Source organism: Orcinus orca, chromosome 1, assembly GCF_937001465.1.
Source record: "Orcinus orca chromosome 1, mOrcOrc1.1, whole genome shotgun sequence".
Classification (NCBI taxonomy): Eukaryota; Metazoa; Chordata; class Mammalia; order Artiodactyla; family Delphinidae; genus Orcinus; species Orcinus orca.
In genome coordinates this window covers 27,083,451-27,104,709 of record NC_064559.1, presented here as the reverse complement: position 1 = coordinate 27,104,709, position 21,259 = coordinate 27,083,451, and the positions used below count along the sequence as shown (strand labels likewise).

Genomic DNA, 21,259 nt, shown 5'->3' with positions numbered 1-21,259 from the left:
AAGCATTTTTGACACCAAGCCTAGTAAATCAGAGACCGCGTTGTGATGTAATGGACACGGACACCAAGGGGCCACCACTTGCGCATCTCTCCTTCTGTCTACATCTCAAGTGAGGATGTCCTTATAGTCTGGATGGGCCTAGATGTGGTGGAATAACTCCTGTTTCTCCCTGAAAGGTTTGATTCTGAGCACCAGCGTCATCTGTCTGTCCAGGGGAAGCCCAGGGGTCAAGTCTCTCTAGTACCATCATGACAGCAAGCAGCAGCAGTGGCCCCCGTCCTCTCCAAGACCCCTTCCTTCAGCAATGCTCCCTCCCCTCCATTCTTAAAAAGGGGGACCCAGAGACATCCCGTCCCTTGAGATCTCCCAAATCTGCTACATTAGAAACAGGGGCTTCCTCCCATTGCCTCTGAGAGCGAGGGGTGATTTTTTTATTGGCTTGGCTGTGTCTTGTATTTCTTGTTAAATGGAAGTTGGCAGCAAAAGAAACGAACATTTTTGGGGTTACCACTTAAGTACAAGGTTAAGAAATGCCTTCCAATCTTACACAAACATCTGGTCATAGGCCTTCATTTATTAGCAGGCACTAATAGCAACAGAAGTTTTCAAAAGAAACCCTCATCCACCGTAATACCCACGCAAACACACACTTTTTTTGTCACTTACAGAAGCTTAGCTGCAGATTGGTATGGTTGGCACAACTTTAAAGGCAGATGGGTAAATTAAAACTCGAATGACAGAAAGCTAGGAACCACTGGTTGTGATCGCCCTTACTTGCCTATGTTTTTTGTCCTCACATATGAGAATATTCAAAAGCAGATATTCTAGATGTTAGGATACATTATGTGGCTTTAGGTTTTTTTATATTTGATGAAATAATGTTATTATGTGTGTTCCTTTTATTAATGTCACTTCAAATCCTGTTCAGAAATAGGTACTAAGAGTAAATAAATGTTTAATGTATGAAAGGATTAAGCTTTCTTTACTACTGGGTATTTTAACCAGGAAAACTTGGTTATGAAAAGTAAAGGGACATTAAAAATACAATTAAAAGTGAAGTCATGACACATTCATAGCTAAGAACCACGTGATAAAAATGGCTTTCTTCACATATGTTAGGAAAATTTAAGTAAGTAGAAAAGCATAAAATAGAGAATGCTCACAAATTTTTCTTTTTCAAATTTCTGAACAGAAAGAAAGAGAGCGAGGTTCTAATTTGGCCTTTATGTTCCGACTGCCTTTTGCTGCCGGGAGGGTGTTCAGTATCAGCATGTTGGACACGCTTCTTTACCAGGTATGCAGCGTTTCTTGTTTCTCTCGAAAATGTTTATTTTCTATTTTCTTTAAATTCTATCAAACGCATAATACAACTAGTGTTTCTCTTGGAGCCGTTAACTTAAAATTGGCTCTGGAAGTAATCCAATATTTTACTTCATGTATTTAATGACATAAATGTGCCTATGAAACACACTGTAAGAAAAAATTATTTTTCAGAATAATCTATGAAGTGATATCAGGCATTCTATGACACCAGTGTCCTACAATGTTTAATGTGACATTTTAATACATTTTGCATATTCCTCTAAGCACATTACTAGACAATAAAAGCTAAGAAAGAATTACTAGGTTAAAAAAAAGACAACTTTCTTTCTAATACATATTTTTTTAGTAAGTAATAGCAAATGATGTCAATAAACTGATAAACCAAGGACATTTTAAACATCTGCTAATTATTGCCTACTTCAGAAAAACGTAAGGAAGATTTTACAACCACTAAGAACCATTCGGTTTGTTCCTGAATGCCAGTTTTACATTGTCATTTTATCATTCTTAACTTTAGCTAAGAAGTTCATAGAGATTTTATTTTACACTAATGTATTTTAATCTTTTTTTAACTCTGTCAGAAACTGAACAAAAGCAATATTTCGTATTCTCTGAATCAAGTAATCAGATACTTTTAAAATATATCCATTAAGAGAAAAAAGATATTCATAAGGCTTTAAGTTATTTGATAACTTTAATCTCAAATTAAGCATTCAAGCATTGTGTTGTCTTTTTTGATCATGTATTTTATGTACCCTCTTCCTCCATGCTTGAAGGAATAAACTAATCCAAAGAGGGTTAAGGCTTTTCTACTGGCCTCTGGGCTAATTATGCCTATGACTATGTCTCTGGCCGTGTTTCAAACCATCTGCTTATGCCAGATGAGTGCGGGAACAACACCGCAAAGAACCATAAACACTCCTGTTCTCCCGAAAGTTTCCAGACACATTATCTGGGTGCTCCAGAAGGCTAGGCTTCTACCCCAGACCCCATTGCCAGGCACACGTAATTCTGATCTCTCAAAGAGGGGGTTCAAGGGAGGGATTGTTTGAAGAGCAGTGTTGCCTCTGAGGGGATTTATATCCATAGCAGTCAAATGCTTGCTGTCATTACGCACCAGTGGTTTTCAGATATTTTAGCCACAGTACCTTATGTTTAAACGAAATCTCATGAGAAAGTCTTTGATATATAAGCTAAGTAGAAGGAAAACCACTCTGTAGAATTGGAGAGCAGTAGTTATTACTTTCCTTTCATTTTTGTTTCACTTTTTTTGTTACACATAGAAATACAGGAAATTGTGTTTTTTCCAAAGCTAGCAGCTGCAGAAAGAATGAACTAGAACAATAATTTTCAAAGTAGTAATTGCCCATTTACCTTCTGATGTCAAATGAGATATTTTAATGGTAGGTTTTTCAGACAGGTAAAGAGTATTTATTTACAGGTTAAAAAGAGATTAGAAATTTAAAATATTTTATTCTCTAAAATTATATAACATGCATTCTTCTATTCTTAAAATATACAATCTAATTCTTTTGGTTAATGATTTAAACCCATCTTCTTAAAGATAAATGCTTATATATTCAAGAACTATTATAGATGACTACAATTTTATAGTGATTTACTATTAATGTAATTCTATTCTAGACCTCATTTTATTTGCTTCCCCAAGGAAAACTATAACATAAGCAGTATTATCAATCATAATATATGGATGAGACAAGGGCTCAGGAAGGTCAACTGTCCAGTGTTTAGTGGGAATACTCATCTTCAAGCCATGCATACCTCATTAGATTAATCCCGACCCTTTTCCTGTGGTAAATGACTCTGCATTTGTATAATGCTTGAGTTTGTTTGCTTGTTTCGTTGGTTTTTATTATATCCCACTTGAAACACAGATCGCTTTCATATTTTTAATCATTTTTATTAATTCTCATCTGTGTAGATCAGGAAAACCAATTATTAAAAAAGTTATTACCTAAAATAACATTAAATAGATATTAAAAAAATCTTCTATGAAAAATGTTCTATGATTGTATCACATAAGACATAATGCATGGATTTTGTGATATTAAATGGGGCTATCCACATTTTTGGCTCACATCTAACTCTAGTCTATGCCCTGATGAAGTTACAGGACAGATGACCTCTGGACAAAGAATGTGTTGATGAAGAATACAGTAAACATTAGCTATATTACCACATCTGGCTCTAAAATAATTTAAAATAGTCATTTGCCAAATCTTCAGTTTAATTTCTCTTCCATGAGTGCTTTCTGTTTTTTATTTTGGAAATAATAGTTTTAAGTGCCCAAGAATTTGTTTAAAATTTTTCTTTAGCACACACTGAGTTACAAATGAAATTGAATGATGCTAACAGGGGTGCGTGTCACAGCTCCTCTTGGTGGCGCCAATATGTTCATGTCCTAATTACTAGGAGGTTAATACGCCTTGAAAACCAAAGAGCCATTTAAATAAATGGCCTGAAAAAAATGGAATAGATGTGTTTCCTTATGTTTTTTTTTAGATGGGTTTATTTTTTTGAAACTAGCTCTTGGTAAAAGAAATTAGCAATCAACAAAGTAGTCTAGATGATTTGTTTAAAAGGTGTTATAGGGCTTCCCTGGTGGCACAGTGGTTGAGTCCACCAGCCGATGCAGGGGACACGGGTTCGTCCTCCGGTCCGGGGGGATCCCACATGCCGCGGAGCGGCTGGGCCCGTGAGCCATGGCCGCTGAGCCTGTGCGTCCGGAGCCTGTACTCTGCAACGGGAGAGGCCACAGCGGTGGGAGGCCCGCATACCGCAAAAAAAAAAAAAAAAGGTGTTATAACTTTTAAAGTCTTTGCTATACAAAATAACTAGATGATTTATTGTTATTATTTTTTTGTTGAAGTATAGTTGATTTACAATGTTGGGCTAATGTCTGCTGTATAGCAAAGTGACTCAGTTATAAACATATATACATTCTTTTTTCTAATATTCTTTTCCATTATGGTTTATCCCAGGAGATTGGGTATAGTTCCCTGTGCTATACAGTAGGACCTTGTTGTTTATTCATTTTAAATGTAATAGTTTGCATCTACTAGCCCATCCCTCCCCCTTGGCAACCACAAGTCTGTTCTCTATGTCTAAGAGTCTGTTTCTGTTTTGTAGATAGGTTCATTTGTGCCATATTTTAGATTCCACATATAAGCAATGTCATATGGTATTTGTCTTTCTCTTTCTGACTTACTTCACTTAGTATGATAATCTCTATATGAATGGATAAAGAAGATGTGGTACATATATACAATGGAATACTACTCAGCCATAAAAAAACACAAAATAATGCCATTTGCAGCAACAAGGGTGCAAAATACCTAGATGATTATTTAAATGTTTCACTTGTTAACACCTGACGATCAAACTCAAGGCAGTAATTTCATACGATTTATGAAGTAATTGTTACATATCATGGTGAAATTTGCTTGTATGGGTTGAAAGTCTATCTTTTCACTCAGACCAAAAAATAAACTGAAGAAACTAGAAGCATTTTTCAGTTAATATTCGAACTATTGAATAGTGTTCTAACAACATGTCAAAATATATGTTAGCAAACAAAATAGTCTCATGATGGTATTTAATACTAACCTATTGGGCTTCCCTGGTGGCGCAGTGGTTGAGAATCTGCCTGCCAATGCAGGGGACACGGGTTCGAGCCCTGGTCTGGGAAGATGCAACATGCCGCGGAGCAACTGGGCCCGTGAGCCACAACTACTGAGCCTGTGCGTCTGGAGCCTGTGCTCCACAACGAGAGGCCACGATAGTGAGAGGCCTGCGCACCACGATGAAGAGTGGCCCCCGCTCGCCGCAACTAGAGAAAGCCCTCGCACAGAAACGAAGACCCAACACAGCCAAAAATAAATAAATAAATAAATTTATTAAAAAAAAAAAAACTAACCTATTAATTCACTAATATTTAGATTTACTTAAATATTATATAGTAATGTATTCTACTAGCATCAAGTTTAATCCTAACAAAAAACCAAATACTGGTTGAAATATTTCATTGTAAATTTTAGTCATTTTAGATTTTTTAAAACATTCTCTATTATATTTCGGCTTATAGTTTTTGTTATTAAAAATCTAAAAATGTTTTCATCACATCCAATAGCATCCATAAAATTTAAGCATATCCAGATATTCTAGAAAATAATCATTTCCCATATTTCTTTAAGGACAACTTAACTGTACATGTGTATTGAGGACACTGGCAAGATAGATTTTTATTTCCTTTTTTATGGAGGCTTAATGATGTGTTACAAGAAATAACCTTTAAGATGTGATAAGATGTTCATGCTCTAAGCTATTCTATGTATTTCCTACACACAATAAATACGTATTTTGTTTATATTGCAGTCATTTGTGAAGGACTACATGATTTCTATCACCAGACTTCTGTTGGGATTGGACACTACACCAGGATCGGGGTTTCTTTGCTCTGTAAGTTACTAATCTCTGGTGTAGATTATTCTGACAGGCAATTCTGAAAGCCATCTATAATGTACTTTGGCTAACTCTTCTATGTCATTTATTTATTTTTTTCTAATATGTGCTCAAAGAATAGCATCCTAGTTTTTTTTAATCCCTTAAACAATGTTTAGGGAAAACATTATTTAAATTAATAATCCCGAAGATAGCCATTCTGTACAAAATTCAGAACAAAAATGATCCTGAAGGTAGCCGTTCTGTACAAAATTCTAGCAGGTATTTGAGACTGACAGTTTCTGACATAGGATGCTACACTGCCAAGGTAAACAGCGATCATGACATTTAACCTCTCTGTCTTATAAATAAGTATACTATGCCTAAGTGTATTTAATGAAGTGTCTTGCTAGCAAATTCAAATTCATGTTTAGCAAAGAGAGACCAGCACTTATGCCTCCTGTCTGTGAGTCCTGTGCTCCATACTTTTACACATCTTCCTCAGTATGGGTACTAGTAGAACTTTGGATGGACAGTTCGTTTTTGTGCTGGAGTGTCCTTTGCACTTCAAGATTTGTAACATCAGCAGACCCTGTCCACTAAGGTTATTGCAACATTCAAACAAGCCTTTACAGGTTTTCCAACAATTCCCAGTCAATTACCAGTGATATTCCAAGTATATGGGACTAATACAGTGCCATGCTGCCACAAATGGAGCAGTTGGTTTCTTAAGTTTGGGTGAACCCAGGGATAAGGCTGAGATGGAATGTAATAAAAAACTTTAATACATGTATAAGCACTTATGAATGTCACTTTGAGATTTCAAAATATCAATAAAATCTACCTTTAAAGAGTGAAAAATTACCATTGGGTTATTTCTTAAAAATCTGATATGTAAATAATTCATATGATTGTAGATGAAAATCACCGAGGATGACTTATGGATCAGGACTTATGCCAGACTGTATCAGAAGTTATGTTCTTCTACTGGAGATGTTCCCATTGGAATCTACAGGACTGAATCTCAAAAACTTACTACATCTGAGGTTTGGAAATATCTAAATATTCCTGTCTTAATGTTTAATCTTATTGAATACTGCCATTCCTAAGCCTATAAACTTATTTCTGAAATATGTCATTAAATTATGTAAATTATGTCAGGAATTTCATAAAATAATGTTGGCTAAAGGACTATTTTAGAGTTTGTGGACTTTGGGCTTTGAATGTCTTTTGTAGGTTTTCAGGAAGTAAGTTAATTCTAAGTAACCTTTGGATACATAAGAAAAGTTCTCAGGGCAAGCAAACTAGTTTTCTAATATAATCTTCAACTCCACATATTAGCATTTGGAAAGAGGGAAAACAAAGATGAGTTAGGAAGCATGAAACTCACATTTTTCAAGCTCTAGGTTGAGGACTACTTTGAAGCTAAGAAAAAACTCTAGGATCAGTGCCAGACCCTCCCAGAGGAAAGCTCAGTAATTATAAAAGCAAACTAGAGCCTATGAAAATGGAACAGAATTTCTGATGCCTGCGTGTGACCAAAAACATATTCACATTTTAATTTGGTCACACTATGTGGTTCCAACTTACAGTTTATATTCTTGAAAGATTTTTACTTCTTCAGGTACCTCAAAGTTATTCAAAATTTTGGTTAACCATTTCTTTCTTTGGTCTTATGCAAAATAGAACCTCAACTATGAGGCTCAGATTAATTACATGCATTTTAATAGTCATGTAATCATTATACCAGCTTGTGATTAAAATCAGTGAATCCGTGTGTGGAAAAGAAGAGCTTTATAAGAAGCATAAGAGTAATGGAGTAGATTTTTATTTTCTTGATATAATTTATAGTTTGACATTTAAGTAAGTGATATTGAGGCCGGAAGAAAATAGTTCAGTTTTTCTGAGATGCTCTTTAGTGGTTTCACTGCAGCTTCAGAGGTGCTAAAATAAGCTTTATTGCCAGCTCTGCTACTGAATCTGAGTTTGTCATTGGCTGTGGTCCCCGTGGTTCACACCACAAACAGCAAGACAAAATCAGAGAAAATCAGGAATGATTGATGGGAGAAACATACCAGAAAGTTAAATGTGTAAGACAGCTTAGCCAGATACGCCTAAAATTTAAAGAACACTGCATCCAAAAAATTATTATTTGATGAAAGATTAAGAGAAAAAAAGTGCTTTCACACCTAAGCAATTAACCATTTCTTATTTGAACTTGATAAGAACAAAGAAGATTTTCACACAGCAGAATACTATCCTGTTTTTATCTTATAATATGTACTTTGTGAATTTGAACATGGTAAATTCTGCCCTTGGTCAAGTTCATATCCATGTTCAGTCATTATGTATTATTAAGGGATGTTGTAGGGAAAGAGTAATTGAGTATTTGTACTGTCATCAAGGAGTATTTAATGTTACATTTTGGTCATTTCTTCCTATCACAAACCAGCAAAATGTTTATAAACCCCCAACCCTTTAGCTTATATTAAAAGCACACATCCTTGGAAAAATAAAAGGATACTGGGTTAAATGAGGATAATACCTGTTGTCTTCCTATACTGAATTCAGTTCATCTTCTGGAACACATATTTTTATTTAGATTTTATATTCTGCCTATTATAGAAAAAAAGGCAATTTAAATAATTAAAGATAAAAATAGGACCTTCAAGCACTTTTACAGCAAAATATATTAATAGGGGCAGAGAAATTAATGCTACTTTACATTTAAAATGAAGTGACTGCTACAGTTGAAAAGGAGTTCTACATTTATTTTCCTGGCAAATAATCAAAAATAGAACTGTTGAGTTTTATAATAATTGTAGTTTGATACACAAAAGGATGTAAGTTCATCTAGAGAAAGATTTGTTTTTCCTGATCACTGTTAAAAGAATGAGTATATTATGTGCTTCCTTATTTAAGACATTGAATATTTAGAGATATTTAAGAGATAGATAACATGATGAACATTATCTATCTTTAACTATAGTTTTGCAAGATGCAAAAGTACCAATAAGGTGAATATCCCTTAAGTCGATGTTCTATTTTTTAAAGAGGGGAACATCAATTCAGTATTAACTCAGTAAAGACATTGGGTTTTGTGCAAAGGGGAAAACATTCTCTTTTTCCTGATTATATAAAAACACAGAATAAAAGCTTAGTGGATCTAAGGAAATGAAAGAGTGGCTCATACATTCCACCATCTCTCTCAGATTTCAAATGGTTCGAGAATACTCAAGTGTTAGAATTCAAATAATTTATCGTTGTCCAAAATGCCAATTTTTCTCTTACTTTAATTAAAGAAGGACACCAGGGCTTCCCTGGTGGCACAGTGGTTGAGAGTCCGCCTGCCAATGCAGGGTACATGGGTTTAAGCCCTGGTCCGGGAAGTTCCCACATGCCGCGGAGCAACTAAGCCCGTGTGCCACAACTACTGAAGCCCGCGTGCCACAACCACTGAAGCCCGCGTGCCTAGAGCCCGTGCTCTGCAACACGAGAAGGCACCGCAATGAGAAGCCCGCGCACTGCAGCGAAGAGTAGCCCTCGCTCGCCGCAACTAGAAAAAGCCTGCGTGCAGTGGCGAAGACCCAACGCAGCCAAAAATAAATAAATAAAAAGAAAACAAATAAGAAAAAAAAAGAGGACACCAGATTTCAGGAGGTAGAAACTCCATTCAATAATTAGAGTTGGGGGCTTCCCTGGTGGCGCAGTGGTTGAGAGTCCGCCTGCCGATGCAGGGGACACGGGCCGGTCCGGGAAGATCCCACATGCCACGGAGCAGCTGGGACCGTGAGCCATGGCCGCTGAGCCTGTGCATCCGGAGCCTGTGCTCCGCAAGGGGAGAGGCCACAACAGTGAGAAGCCCACGTACGGCAAAAACAACAACAGCAACAACTTAGAATTGAAACATCTGGCATCTTCTTTCTTAGATGGTTCACAGGTCCTCATTCTCCCTAACAGCTCACAGAGCTGTGTTACTGTCCCTCACCCCGCAGGGGCAGTTTGAAAGGTGACTCTATGAAGAGGGTACACAGATGGTCTGTGGACTGGGAGACACGGCACGTTTGCAGGCAGTAGTACCACAGTGAATTCACAGAGCTAAGTGCAAACGTACATTCTGTGTACTTTACCCTTCAACAGAAGAGTCTTCCCCAGGGAATCTGACCAAGCCACGCGAACGGCCTAATGATACAGACACGGGAGAGTCTCCAGGTAAATGATCTAGTCAGGGGACCCTGAAACTCACACTAAAAACACCCCACCCAGAGTTTTCAATCAATTTATTAACCCTATCCTCTTAATATAAGAAGACAACTCAAAATTCCCTATTTCAGGGAATAGAATGAAATAGAGATACCAAAATAAACAAACAGAAAGAAAAAAACTGAACTTGTAAGAAAGACAGATCACTGAGGGAAAAGGAAATATAAAACATAAAATATAATAAAGACTTCTACTCCTGTTTACCCAAGAGAAATGAAAATATATCCATACAAAGACTTGCACATGAATGTTCTCGGCAGCAGCATTCATAATAGCCAAAAATTAGAAACAACCTAAAAGTCCTTCAGCTAGCGAACAGATAGTCAAAATGTGGTATAGCCATACAATGGAGTACCATTTAGCAATAAAAAGAAACAAAATGCTTATATGTGTTGTGACTTGGATAAACCTCAAAAACATTATGTCAAGTGAGAGAATAGACTCAAGAGACCACATATTGTATAATTCCAAGTATGTGAAATGTCAAAAAAGGTGAATGTATGCAGACAGATAGTAGGTTAGTGACTGCCTAAGACAGGGTGAGGTGGAGGGAATGGAGAGTAACAGTCAATGAACATGATGGGACTTACTGGGGTGATGGAAATATTCTAAAATCTTTTTATGGTGTTTGTTGTACAACTTGGTAAATTTACTAAAATATCCTTGAATTTTACACTTGAAGTAGGTGAATTATAGGATATGTCAAATATGTATTAGGGAAGTTCTATATTGAAAAGCTGTAATTAATATTATTAGAAAGATAAGATATTATAAAGATGAATAGGAAGCTGTATTTTTAAAGGAACATTTAGAATAAAAAAGAACTCCTGGGGATTGATAGTACATGAGCAGAAGTGAAAAAGTTTGTACCATAAAGCTGAGGAAACCACCAAGAAACTAGAGCAAAAATTCAAACATGGAAAATAGTAAAGATAAGATAAAATTAGAGAACTAGTCCAGGGGGTCTAAGAGTCTAAGATCTGAATTTTAAGACTTCCCTAAAGAGGAAATGAAAGCAAATTGAAGAAATATCAGTTTAATAATTTAATAATAATCCTAGAACAGAACATGTTCCAAATGGGAAGGGTCACCAGAGGCCCACCACAGTGAATAAGATAGGCTCACACTAAGGCACAGCATCATAAAATTTCAGAACACTGAAGGAAAAGAGAAGATCTTAAAAGAGATGGGAGAGAAAACCAAAGGGTAGGTCACATTCAAAGTATTTCTTTGGATTTCTCAGCCAGCAACACTACAAGCCAAAAGACAATGGAGCAATGCCCTCGAGATTTTGAGGGAATATTATTTCCAAACTAGAATTCCATATTCAGACAAAACTACCAAACTTGTGTTAGGGTAGAATTAATCATATTTCAAAATTTTCTCCAAACATATGCTCCCATGCCTGCTTTCTAAGGAAATTACTTCCACCAAAATGAATGAGTAAACTGAGGAAGTAATGAGTAAACTGAGGAAGTAATGCAAAGAAACCAGACATTTTATGGAAACCTGGCAACAAGTATGAGGCCAAGGCAAAAGTCAAGAAGGTGATGAAAGGACCACCAGGCAAGAAGTGAAACCTGGAGCAGGTCAGAAAGCTTCAGAAAATTTTTCTTCTGGAAAATGGAAGCCGTAGGATACATGATGCATCTCACTGTCTTAAAGAAAGATTAGACAATTGCCAAAGAGTTCAGGGTGGATTACCAAGTACAAATCTAATGAAGCAATTAATAAAATTAATTAATTAACTCTAGGAATACAATATCACCACCACCAACATCAAAAAAGTATGCAGGCAATGAATAGTAACCACATTTCCCATGTATTTCACCTGTAAATTGTAGTCATAATATGACCTGAATTTTGATCTAACCAAAATTATACTTCAACCATTTTGAAATGACGGGATATGGCAATGGTGGGTGGAAAAGATAGTTACTCTCTCTTCTTCCAGAGTGAGAAGTCAATAGATAAAAGTAGAAACTGACAAAAAAATTAAGAAATGACAGTCAAGCATGTTATATAGAGACACAAAGATAAGGACCTACATGTCTAGCTAAAAGAGGTAAAAGTAGCTGGGTCCTACCAGAGGAAAATAGAAGAGATCATGGTGGGAGCTGCTATTTTTCAAAACAAACCGTAACATTTTCTGACTATTTAAACTATGTATGTATAACTAATAAAAACAACTAATACATTTGCAGCTGTAAACTTTCATTTTCAGACTCACTCATCGATCCTTTCTTCAATTTATGCTTTTAAATATCCAATTCTATTCAATTCAATTCTATTCAAAATATATGAAATATTTTAAATTTAATGCCAACATTTCATATAAGAATGTAGGAAGGATAAGCTAACATAAAAAATCTAGGTCTTGCTTCCTTGTTTTTTCATGGAGTTGAAAAAAATACATTTTAAAGGCAGATGCAGGTTTTCATGCCACATCGTCTCCTAATCTGACTTCAATATCTTCCCATATTTGGTGTATAGAGAAAAAAGTTAAATTATGTCACTGCTTTGGCTGTGGGAGGAGGGGAAGCACTAAATCCCTTTGCAGATGTCTTTTCAAAGACACGTGATGATAAAAAAATACACATAGTTAAAATCATGAAATTTATAAAAGCCCTGGCACACTTACTCAGTTCTTTCCTTGTGGGCTATAAATTGGTGGAAGGAGGATTCATACAAACATACAGTGGGAGTGCGTACAGGGACTGGAAAATCAGTCCGTGGAGAGTAGGGTACAGCTGGTTCAGCCCCTTTTCACCTAATTGTACAACACCAAGCTAGAATAGACCACTCTCTACATGTCTATTTCAGGGAAGTTTTACAAATACCATACTTTTCTGGTTCAAAAACTAAATAGAGAATCAACAAGGACTCGTGCTTCTCTTGGGGACAAAGGAGAACAGTATTTCTGTCCACAGTATTTTCTCCATAATTCTCAAATTCAGAAAGCTTACTAAACTGATTTGGTGGCAAAACCTCACTTTAACTGTTCTGAGATTTTTCATAATACTTACTTATTCCCCTTAAAATGAATATTCATGTTTTTCATTACAGAAGTGTTTTTATTATAAAATGCTACCCAAGACCCTCTGAAGGTATTACCTACTATTCAGTATATAATACTTTCCAAAATCTGAAAACTTCTGAATTAATAAAAATATTTATTCTCATTTTTTGGTAAGAAAATGTGAAATTGTATCTGCCTTCAGTTTTCCAGTGTAGTGAAAATCACATTTTCTTGAAGTGAACCATAACCAGTGAAGATTTTACTAGAAATTAGAAAGAGGTCATTTTAAAGCATATTAAAATACCAACAGCTTTACAGTATAACCAATAAATTTGTGGAATATGTTACTCTGTTGTTCACCTTCATCATCAATAAATCCTATATTGTTAAAAAATGTGCATAGGTAATAGTTAACCATCTACCAACCATTAACTTTTTACAATTAAATTGGATGCACGTATCTTCGAATTATGGTTTTCTCCAGATGTATCCCCAGGAGTGGGATTGCTGGGTCATATGGTAGCTCTATTTTTAGTTTTTAAGGAATCTCCATACTGTTCTCCATAGTGGCTGCACCAATTTACATTCCCACCAACAGTAAGGGAGGGTTCCCTTAAATTGGAAAGTAATATTTTAAATATATTATTAAGATTAAAGTTTTCGGGCTTCCCTGGTGGCGCAGGGGTTGAGAGTGCGCCTGCCGATGCAGGGGACACGGGTTCGTGCCCCGGTCCGGGAAGATCCCACATGCCGCGGAGCGGCTGGGCCCGTGAGCCATGGCCGTTGAGCCTGCGCGTCCGGAGCCTATGCTCCACAACGGGAGAGGCCACAACAGTGAGAGGTCCGCATATCACAAAAAAAAACCCCAAAAAACAAAGTTTTCATTTTATAAAATTACATTAATACAATGATTTTAGTAAGGATTTAGATAAAATAGTTTTGAAACTCGAGCTGCCCATTCTCTGCATTTATTCACTCACTCATTGGGCCAATTGTTAAGAATCTGCAGACAAATAATTTCAAGGAGCCTATATTCATATATTTATTATGCATTTTTTATATTTGTAACAATAGTGAGAATGCTAGATAATGGGTTAGACTTGAGTTATATTACACCAAAGAATATAATTGAAAATTTCACTTCTACCTTGAGGAATGAAAATATTATTCCTAAGAAAAAGATAGCATGATTTGTATAACCCCTAAATGTTTAGGGTTTATATGTTGACTGGGCAGATCAATTTTTATCCTCTATAGCCTATGTGGTAACTAAATCTATTTCTATAAAGTTACTTAAATGTATACATAGAGGTGAAAGAACAATCTTATTATAAGGTCTAAAGTTTTTTAAATAGTACAGCTATTAATACCAATAGTGATTATTGAATATCAATGATTATGTCAATATCCTCTCATGAATATAGTACTTTCATAAGCTCTTATCAATTGTTTTATTTTCTATTAGCACCGCATTAACTTTCTGTCAAATCTTAGATGATTTTAGAAAAAAAAATCTAACAAGAACAACTTTCTAGCAAATTTTTAAAATATTAGCTTATTATTTACCTAATTATATTCAAAAGTGCTATGATTAAAAAATCAAACACATAATTAGATGATGTGTTCTGTGGTATCTGTCATATATTGTCCTGTTACTGATTGGTTTGTGTATGTATTGTTTAGTCATTGTTTAAACTGTATTTTGTGTGTTTCTTTTTCCCTCGCTTTGTGTCAGTGTCGAGAAATAGCATCACAAGTAAGTACTTTGTTTGTCTCCCTTTCCTCAAATTGTCTAATGTATTCAGTTATTAAATGAAAAGAATATTAAAGATTGAATTCAATATTTCAGATTTTAAAAGAAAACAAGTAAGGTGAAATGCTTTTAAATGTTCTATTTTCAAGTTAGTGTATTTATATTTCCCTAATATTCCAAATCTTACCTGTTTGTCTTCAAATTATGTTTATGTATTAATCCAATCACATATTTTACTGTGTGGTGTCATTACCAGCTAGTCACTTACTGGCTGTAGATTGTCCTCAAGGGAGGTACCACCTTCAATGCAATCAGCTGGTACTGAAAGGGAATGGGGGTCTTGATATAAAACATACCTTTAGTTTGCTTCTTATGTAGGCTGGACCCCCTAGAAATGGTTATGGGAACAATAGGACCTGTGATGGATTCCTCTGGGACACTTTTTAATGCTGAATTTTTTCTTTAATAGCTTTAATTTATTGTCATGAAGAAGCCATCACTTTAATGTTTGATAATATTAACCTGTGATAATCATTGATTTACTACAATAAAAAAATTCTTCATAACACATTATGTATGTTTACATACACTTCTTATATTCCTGAACCCTTGATGTTATCTTCATGTGATTTGCATTTTTTAATTTTATTTTCCATTTTCTTCATCTAAATCACGATAAATAATTGTCATTATGGCCTTAGTACTTAACACAAACTCCCAAGCATTAAGTAGAATTAAAGAAACTATTACAAATATAAACATTTTCAACTTTAAAAATTGCATTTTGAATGTCAAAGCAGTGGTACCATTCAGCCCACTGGGAGAACACAGTCACAAGTATAAAAGTTGTGTGCCAAAATTACCAACCAAAGGTATGAGTCTACTTTTGAGCTTGTTGAATTTTGGAGAGAAGTTCTATATTATCATAATACCCAACATTTTGACAGAGTGACTGTTGTTTTCTCTACATCATAGATTTGAATCCATGTAATAAATGCAAATTCTGTTTATTAAATTATTTTGAGCATCCTAAATTATTTAAGGTTTAATAATCTCTAGCTTTATTATATTTTTAAATATTCTAATTTTGTTTTCCCATATATGTATTCCTTTGGAATTTACTAAATATTTACTAAGGAGGCTTCACTTTGGGATGTAAGAAAAATGTTTTAGATGCTTTCCGACCTTTTTCACATGATGGTACATAGAAAATAGGAACGTTTGTTTAGCATGAAGCTGCTCAGGGCGTCCAGCTACCACCACAGGTGGTGCAAATTAAAGTTCTAGTTCAATGCAGAACACAGCTCTGGCACATGCAAGGTTTGGGGAGCTCGTCTTAGGGTTCTTACAGTTGCTTTATTAGAATATGTTTTGTAGTTCTTTGAGCTCAAATGAGATCAAACATATATTTCTAAAATTTTAAATTTATACCAGCATTTGACCTGACCTGATTCACAAATAAAATTTAATTTTATTTATAATGAACTGGCAGACATTATTTTAGGAAGTATTTTAGGAACATGTCACAAGCCAAGTTGCTTCACTTTGCCTCTACTGAAGGCTTTCTAGGGTGTGAGTCCAGATCTGCTCCACGGTGGTAGAAACACTAGTTAGTGGTCACACCATGTCCCAGTAAGAACAAAGTTTTCATCTGTGAAAAAACTTTATAGCTTCATGTTTGAAAGTAAAGTTAATTTTTTAAATGTAGGTTTTGGCTCTATTGTAGTTTTCCATGTTGATTCAAAGTGTTGTTATTCACTTTTTACTCAGATGTCAAGCTTCACTATCTCCTCTTTTCTCTAACTTACCATTTCAGATGCAGAAAATCAAAGGTTTGGCTCATTTTTGACTTTTCGTAGCCAATTACAAGTTGACTCATAACTTTTTTCCTCTGATTGCTTTCTTTCTCATAGTTACTATTCGAGGTCTCAAAATCCTCCAGTCAATTCCCTATATAAATAAAGTGTCTTCCCTTTAATTTGCTGGGAAGTTTGAGTCTTCCAATATAAGTATCCTTCTCACAATCCTTTTTATGAAGAAAAAGCTCTAATTGTACTTTAGATATTAAAATATGCTTATCCTTGTAATTCCAGTTTTCTCTTATACAATTTCCGTCCTTTCCACCTCTAGTTTTGTTTTGTTTTGGTTTTTTTCTCTCTCCCTTCAAATATGTTCAGGTTTCCCCAAATCTCAAGAAATTTTTCTCCTTTTTTTCTGTTTTTTCTTATTTTACTCTTGCTGTTAAACTCTCAGAAGACTTCATACATGCTGTCCATTCTATTCCTTATCTCCCAGTTTTTCCCCCACTACTTTATCAGTACTGGTCTTCAATTATTAAAAATCTCTTTTAGCCAAAATCATTGGCCTTTTAAATTAGTTGTAATTTGTTTAAGCACTGTAGAACCTTTAACAGGGTTCATTATCTCTTGCATCTTAAAATTCTCTTATCCTTAGTTTTCATATCATGAATTACTCCTATTTTCCCTGTTTGCACCGGTTTATTTCTTTTTCCCCTTTTTTGCTGTTCAGTTTCTGCCTATAACAGCTCATTTTAGATGCTGCTACTGTGATCTTCCATCTGAAGGTTCATCTAATCTCCTGTCTCGGAATTGGCTCTAGAACGCAGGACCCCAAGGAGAGGCAGCAATCACCTTCACCTCCTACCCTAGGATGGGGCTTCATCTTTAGATTCCAGAAAGTACTTCATTATCTACCTAAGGGTGGGCTAAAGTTCACTGCAGGTCATCTCTCCCAGAGCATTAATCTCGATCCCTGAACAATGCTAAGCGCTTTCTTGTTTTATTTAATCTGCCCAGCAGGCTAATACAGTGGATGATATTATTCCCACTTGTAAATGAGCAGAGACTTAGACACATTAACTTGATAAAATAAAAACTTAGAAAGTAGCAGACCTGGATTTGAACTTTATCACTTTCTGACATCAGAGCCTGTTTTTTTTAATCACTAGGTTTCGCTGTAGGAGCGTCTACCAATTTCTGGCCACCTCTCTCTTTTCCACCATCTGCTTTGAGATCCCAAAGTGCTTTGTTTGGGAATCAATGTGGGAATTGCCACTTGAACCAAAACTGGGGATTTGGAAAAGCCTTTTCCTCTTTTCAACACATAGCTTTGTAGCACTCAATGTATCTTGTGGTTTCAATGATTACTTCGGGGTTGAGGGATGGCAAATTTTTGTTCTCTGCCCTCCCTGTTCTAATTCCTAAACGTGAATAACAAACTCATTATCTGCCAGATACTTTCTGTCTTATAACCTTCCAGAATTACAGATATTTACTGAGCACCACCAAGGTCCAGATGTTCTCATCTAGGTGCTTGGAAAGAGTCAGTAAACATACCAGAAAGTGGACATGAACATTTCATGCCTATTCTTGGATTTAATTACTTCTGGGTGGATTTACGATATCCAAATTCTCTCCCCTTCAGTGTCTTGTGTAATACACACAGATTAACAATGCCTAATCGTGGATGTTTGATGCCTGTCATACCAAGTCAATTGCTTGTGACCGAATTTTAAGTTCCTATATTCTAGCCATTCTTTATTCTCCTCTGTCCCTGTTCCTGGGAAGATTCATTTATTCAATTATTTTGTCTGATGGTAAAAGCACTAGACATGGAGCCAGATAATCTATGTTTAAAAGTTGGCTCCTACTTTTACTAGCTGTGTGTGAACTTGGGCAATTCTCAACACATAGCAGAGTGGAGGTTAAGTAGGGAGGTTTATTATTATCACTTCATCAGTTAGAAAAAAGGCAGAAATGTGTTAAGCAAATCGTTCATAGTTAATGGCAAACAATTCTGTGCCAACGTACATAGAGTAACATAGATCTCATCTCATCATTTTTCACTGCTTCTTCGTTTTTGAGTGGATAACACTGCTTCAGAAAATGTCTGTGTCAATACACTTAAATTTATAAATGAAATAATAGGAAGTATTCCTGTGATTTGGATAAATACCTTGTAATATTATCAAAAGTAAATATATTCACGAACCTCAAGTGCATTCTAATTCATACACACACAGGCACACACACATACACACACACCATGGGTCTCAGCTCACCTGTAATTTTCTTTCACTTTTCTCTTATAAAAATTTGACTCGAATATTTTTAGTCCATTTTATTATTCTTTTTTATAATATTTCCTAGCTCTACTAATTCTTATCTTATTTTCAATGTCAGGAAAGCATTTCTTACTTGCATTATTTACGTACCTTAACTTAAGACTCTTACTGGCACGGGACTTCTCTGGCGGTCCAGAGGTTAAGACTCCGAGCTTGCACTGCACGGGGTGGTGTGGGTTCCACCCCTGGTTGGGGAACTAAGATCCTGCATGCTGTGTGGCTTGGGGGAGGGAGAAAGAGAAAAAACAGTCTCACTGGCACACTTATCAGCAAGAAGCTATTTAAATGCATCCAATCTATTTGTTTTATTTTAACTACATAGTCATGGCTTTCTGTTCACTTAATATCTTAAACTGCACGACATCATTCTTTCACTTTACCCTGCACAGGAAGTAAAGTAAGCCTTTAGTCACAACTTCTTGTTGCATGGGTGCTGGAGTCTACAAAATCAGAACTGAATAGAAAGTTATAAGGTTGATCTAAGCCATCTAGGTCTTAATAAGGGAGTGATGATCGCTCAGCAACAGTATACTTGGATCAATAATACCGTTTTATATAGATTCTTTACATAAGAATATAAATATTCATATCTACCAAGTCTTATACCATTGAATCTCTTCCTTAGTTAAGACATTACATATATCATAGAAATTTTCTTTCCACAGTCTCATTTATTCATAACTGTTATATGCTTTAGGGTGGTGGTTCTCAAATGCTGAAAAAGAGAAGAGGATTCTGTGTGTGTGTGTGCGTCTCTGTGTGTGTGTGTGTGTGTGTAAAATGTTTGGGTATGGTGGAATTGATGCTATACTCATATTGAACTCACTATAATAGTTTTTCATAACTTTATATGCTTAGGTGTTTTCTTCTGTACTGTAAGATTCTGGAGGTGATAGAATGATAGCCCCCTTCACCTACCCTACAGTGTGTAGGGTCTACACACACACATATACATGTGGTTGAAACCATTGCTTTAGGCTCTGTATTCCTGTAATTCTAGAAAATTCTAGAAAATGAGTGAGAATTGTACTGTGAAGATGACAGAACTGTCAATGAAACTATGATTCTGATCATGTAAACTATCTGACTGCCTTCCTTTCTTGCTGTGTTGAACCTGTGTGCTTAATAAGTACTCTTCCATTTATTGATTTTTTGTTTATAAGTCAAATTTGGAGTTTAAAACGATTCCGGTGTATAAGAAAATTCTCTACACACGCATATATAAGTATGTACAATACATAAAAACCAAATCATATGTACCCCAAAAGGACATTTTATGTAGAAAGAAAATATGTTGATGCATTTGGTTATTTCTAGATATAAAATGAATCATTTGGTTAAAGAAAACTGCTTTTTAGTTTCCTTAATGAACTAAAAGTTAATGAGGATGAAATTAGTCTAGATTTGAGCCAGACTTTGATTCTAACCTACCAGACACATATCAACATGAAATACAACAGTCAATATTAAATAACCATTAGAAGAGCGAAGAGATGCCTTGAGACCTACAAAAAACGTAGTTACAAAATGTACAGTAATGATAATTTTGATGCTGATAATATTATTACTTCACCTTAAAAATACATTATTTTGAGGAGAAAATAAATGTTATAGCTTCAGAAAAGATAAAAACATTCCACTGTTGCACAGTGAAAGGTCACCTGAGTTCATAAGAAAAACAATGAAAGAAAGTAGTGCTGCCGCATTGATAGAGCTATATGATATAGAAACATGACATAATTAAGGCAATTTCACTGAACACTTAAAATGTATTTCTGAACACCACAACTCAGAAAAACATTATGTTAGACATATTAACTAGTAAATATTTCAACTTGCTATTTAGAAAATTCACTTCTCAAGATCACCAATAATTTCTGTAACACACTTATATGAGTGGAAGATGCCTAACGTTTATTAAAAGAAACAAACAAACAAACTTCCATCATAGGGCAATGCTATGGTCCTAGATAAAGTAATGACCTTTTATAACTTTTCTTCCTCTTCCTCATGTCTCTGTAATGATAGATATTATTTATGACATGTATGTTAGAGCAGCGGTCCCCAACCTTTTTGGCACCAGGGACCGGTTTCGTAGAAGACAATTTTTCCATGGACGGGTCGTGGTGGGGGGATGGGTCAGGCGGTAATGTGCGCAATGGGGGTGGCAGATGAAGCTTCCGGCTCACCCGCCGCTCACCTCCTGCTGTGCGGCCCGGTTCCTCAGACCGGTACCAGTCCACAGTGCGGGGGTTGGGGACCCCTGTGTTAGAGGGAAGAAAAGCTACAGTAGGAA

The 21,259-nt window shown here is 35.6% G+C and overlaps 1 protein-coding gene across 11 annotated transcripts in view; it reads left to right on the top strand.

The window, feature by feature from the left end:
* The window catches only part of KCNT2 (potassium sodium-activated channel subfamily T member 2), a 413,914-nt gene that overhangs the window by 357,365 nt on the left and 35,290 nt on the right, over positions 1–21,259 (top strand). For 8 of the 11 annotated variants that reach the window (XR_007476555.1, XM_049708188.1, XM_033415453.2 and 5 more), the window contains 4 exons: positions 1,193–1,294; positions 5,719–5,802; positions 6,702–6,830; positions 14,802–14,822. Coding sequence is in view for 10 of the 11 variants with exons in the window: in XM_049708188.1 (XP_049564145.1) it covers positions 1,193–1,294; positions 5,719–5,802; positions 6,702–6,830; positions 14,802–14,822 (336 nt within the window). In the remaining variant the exon portion in view is untranslated. Of the gene's footprint in view, positions 1–1,192; positions 1,295–4,975; positions 5,803–6,701; positions 6,831–14,801; positions 14,823–21,259 lie in introns of those variants that run through there. The other 3 variants (XM_004285091.3, XM_012538806.3, XM_049708195.1) reach the window with 2 other exon arrangements.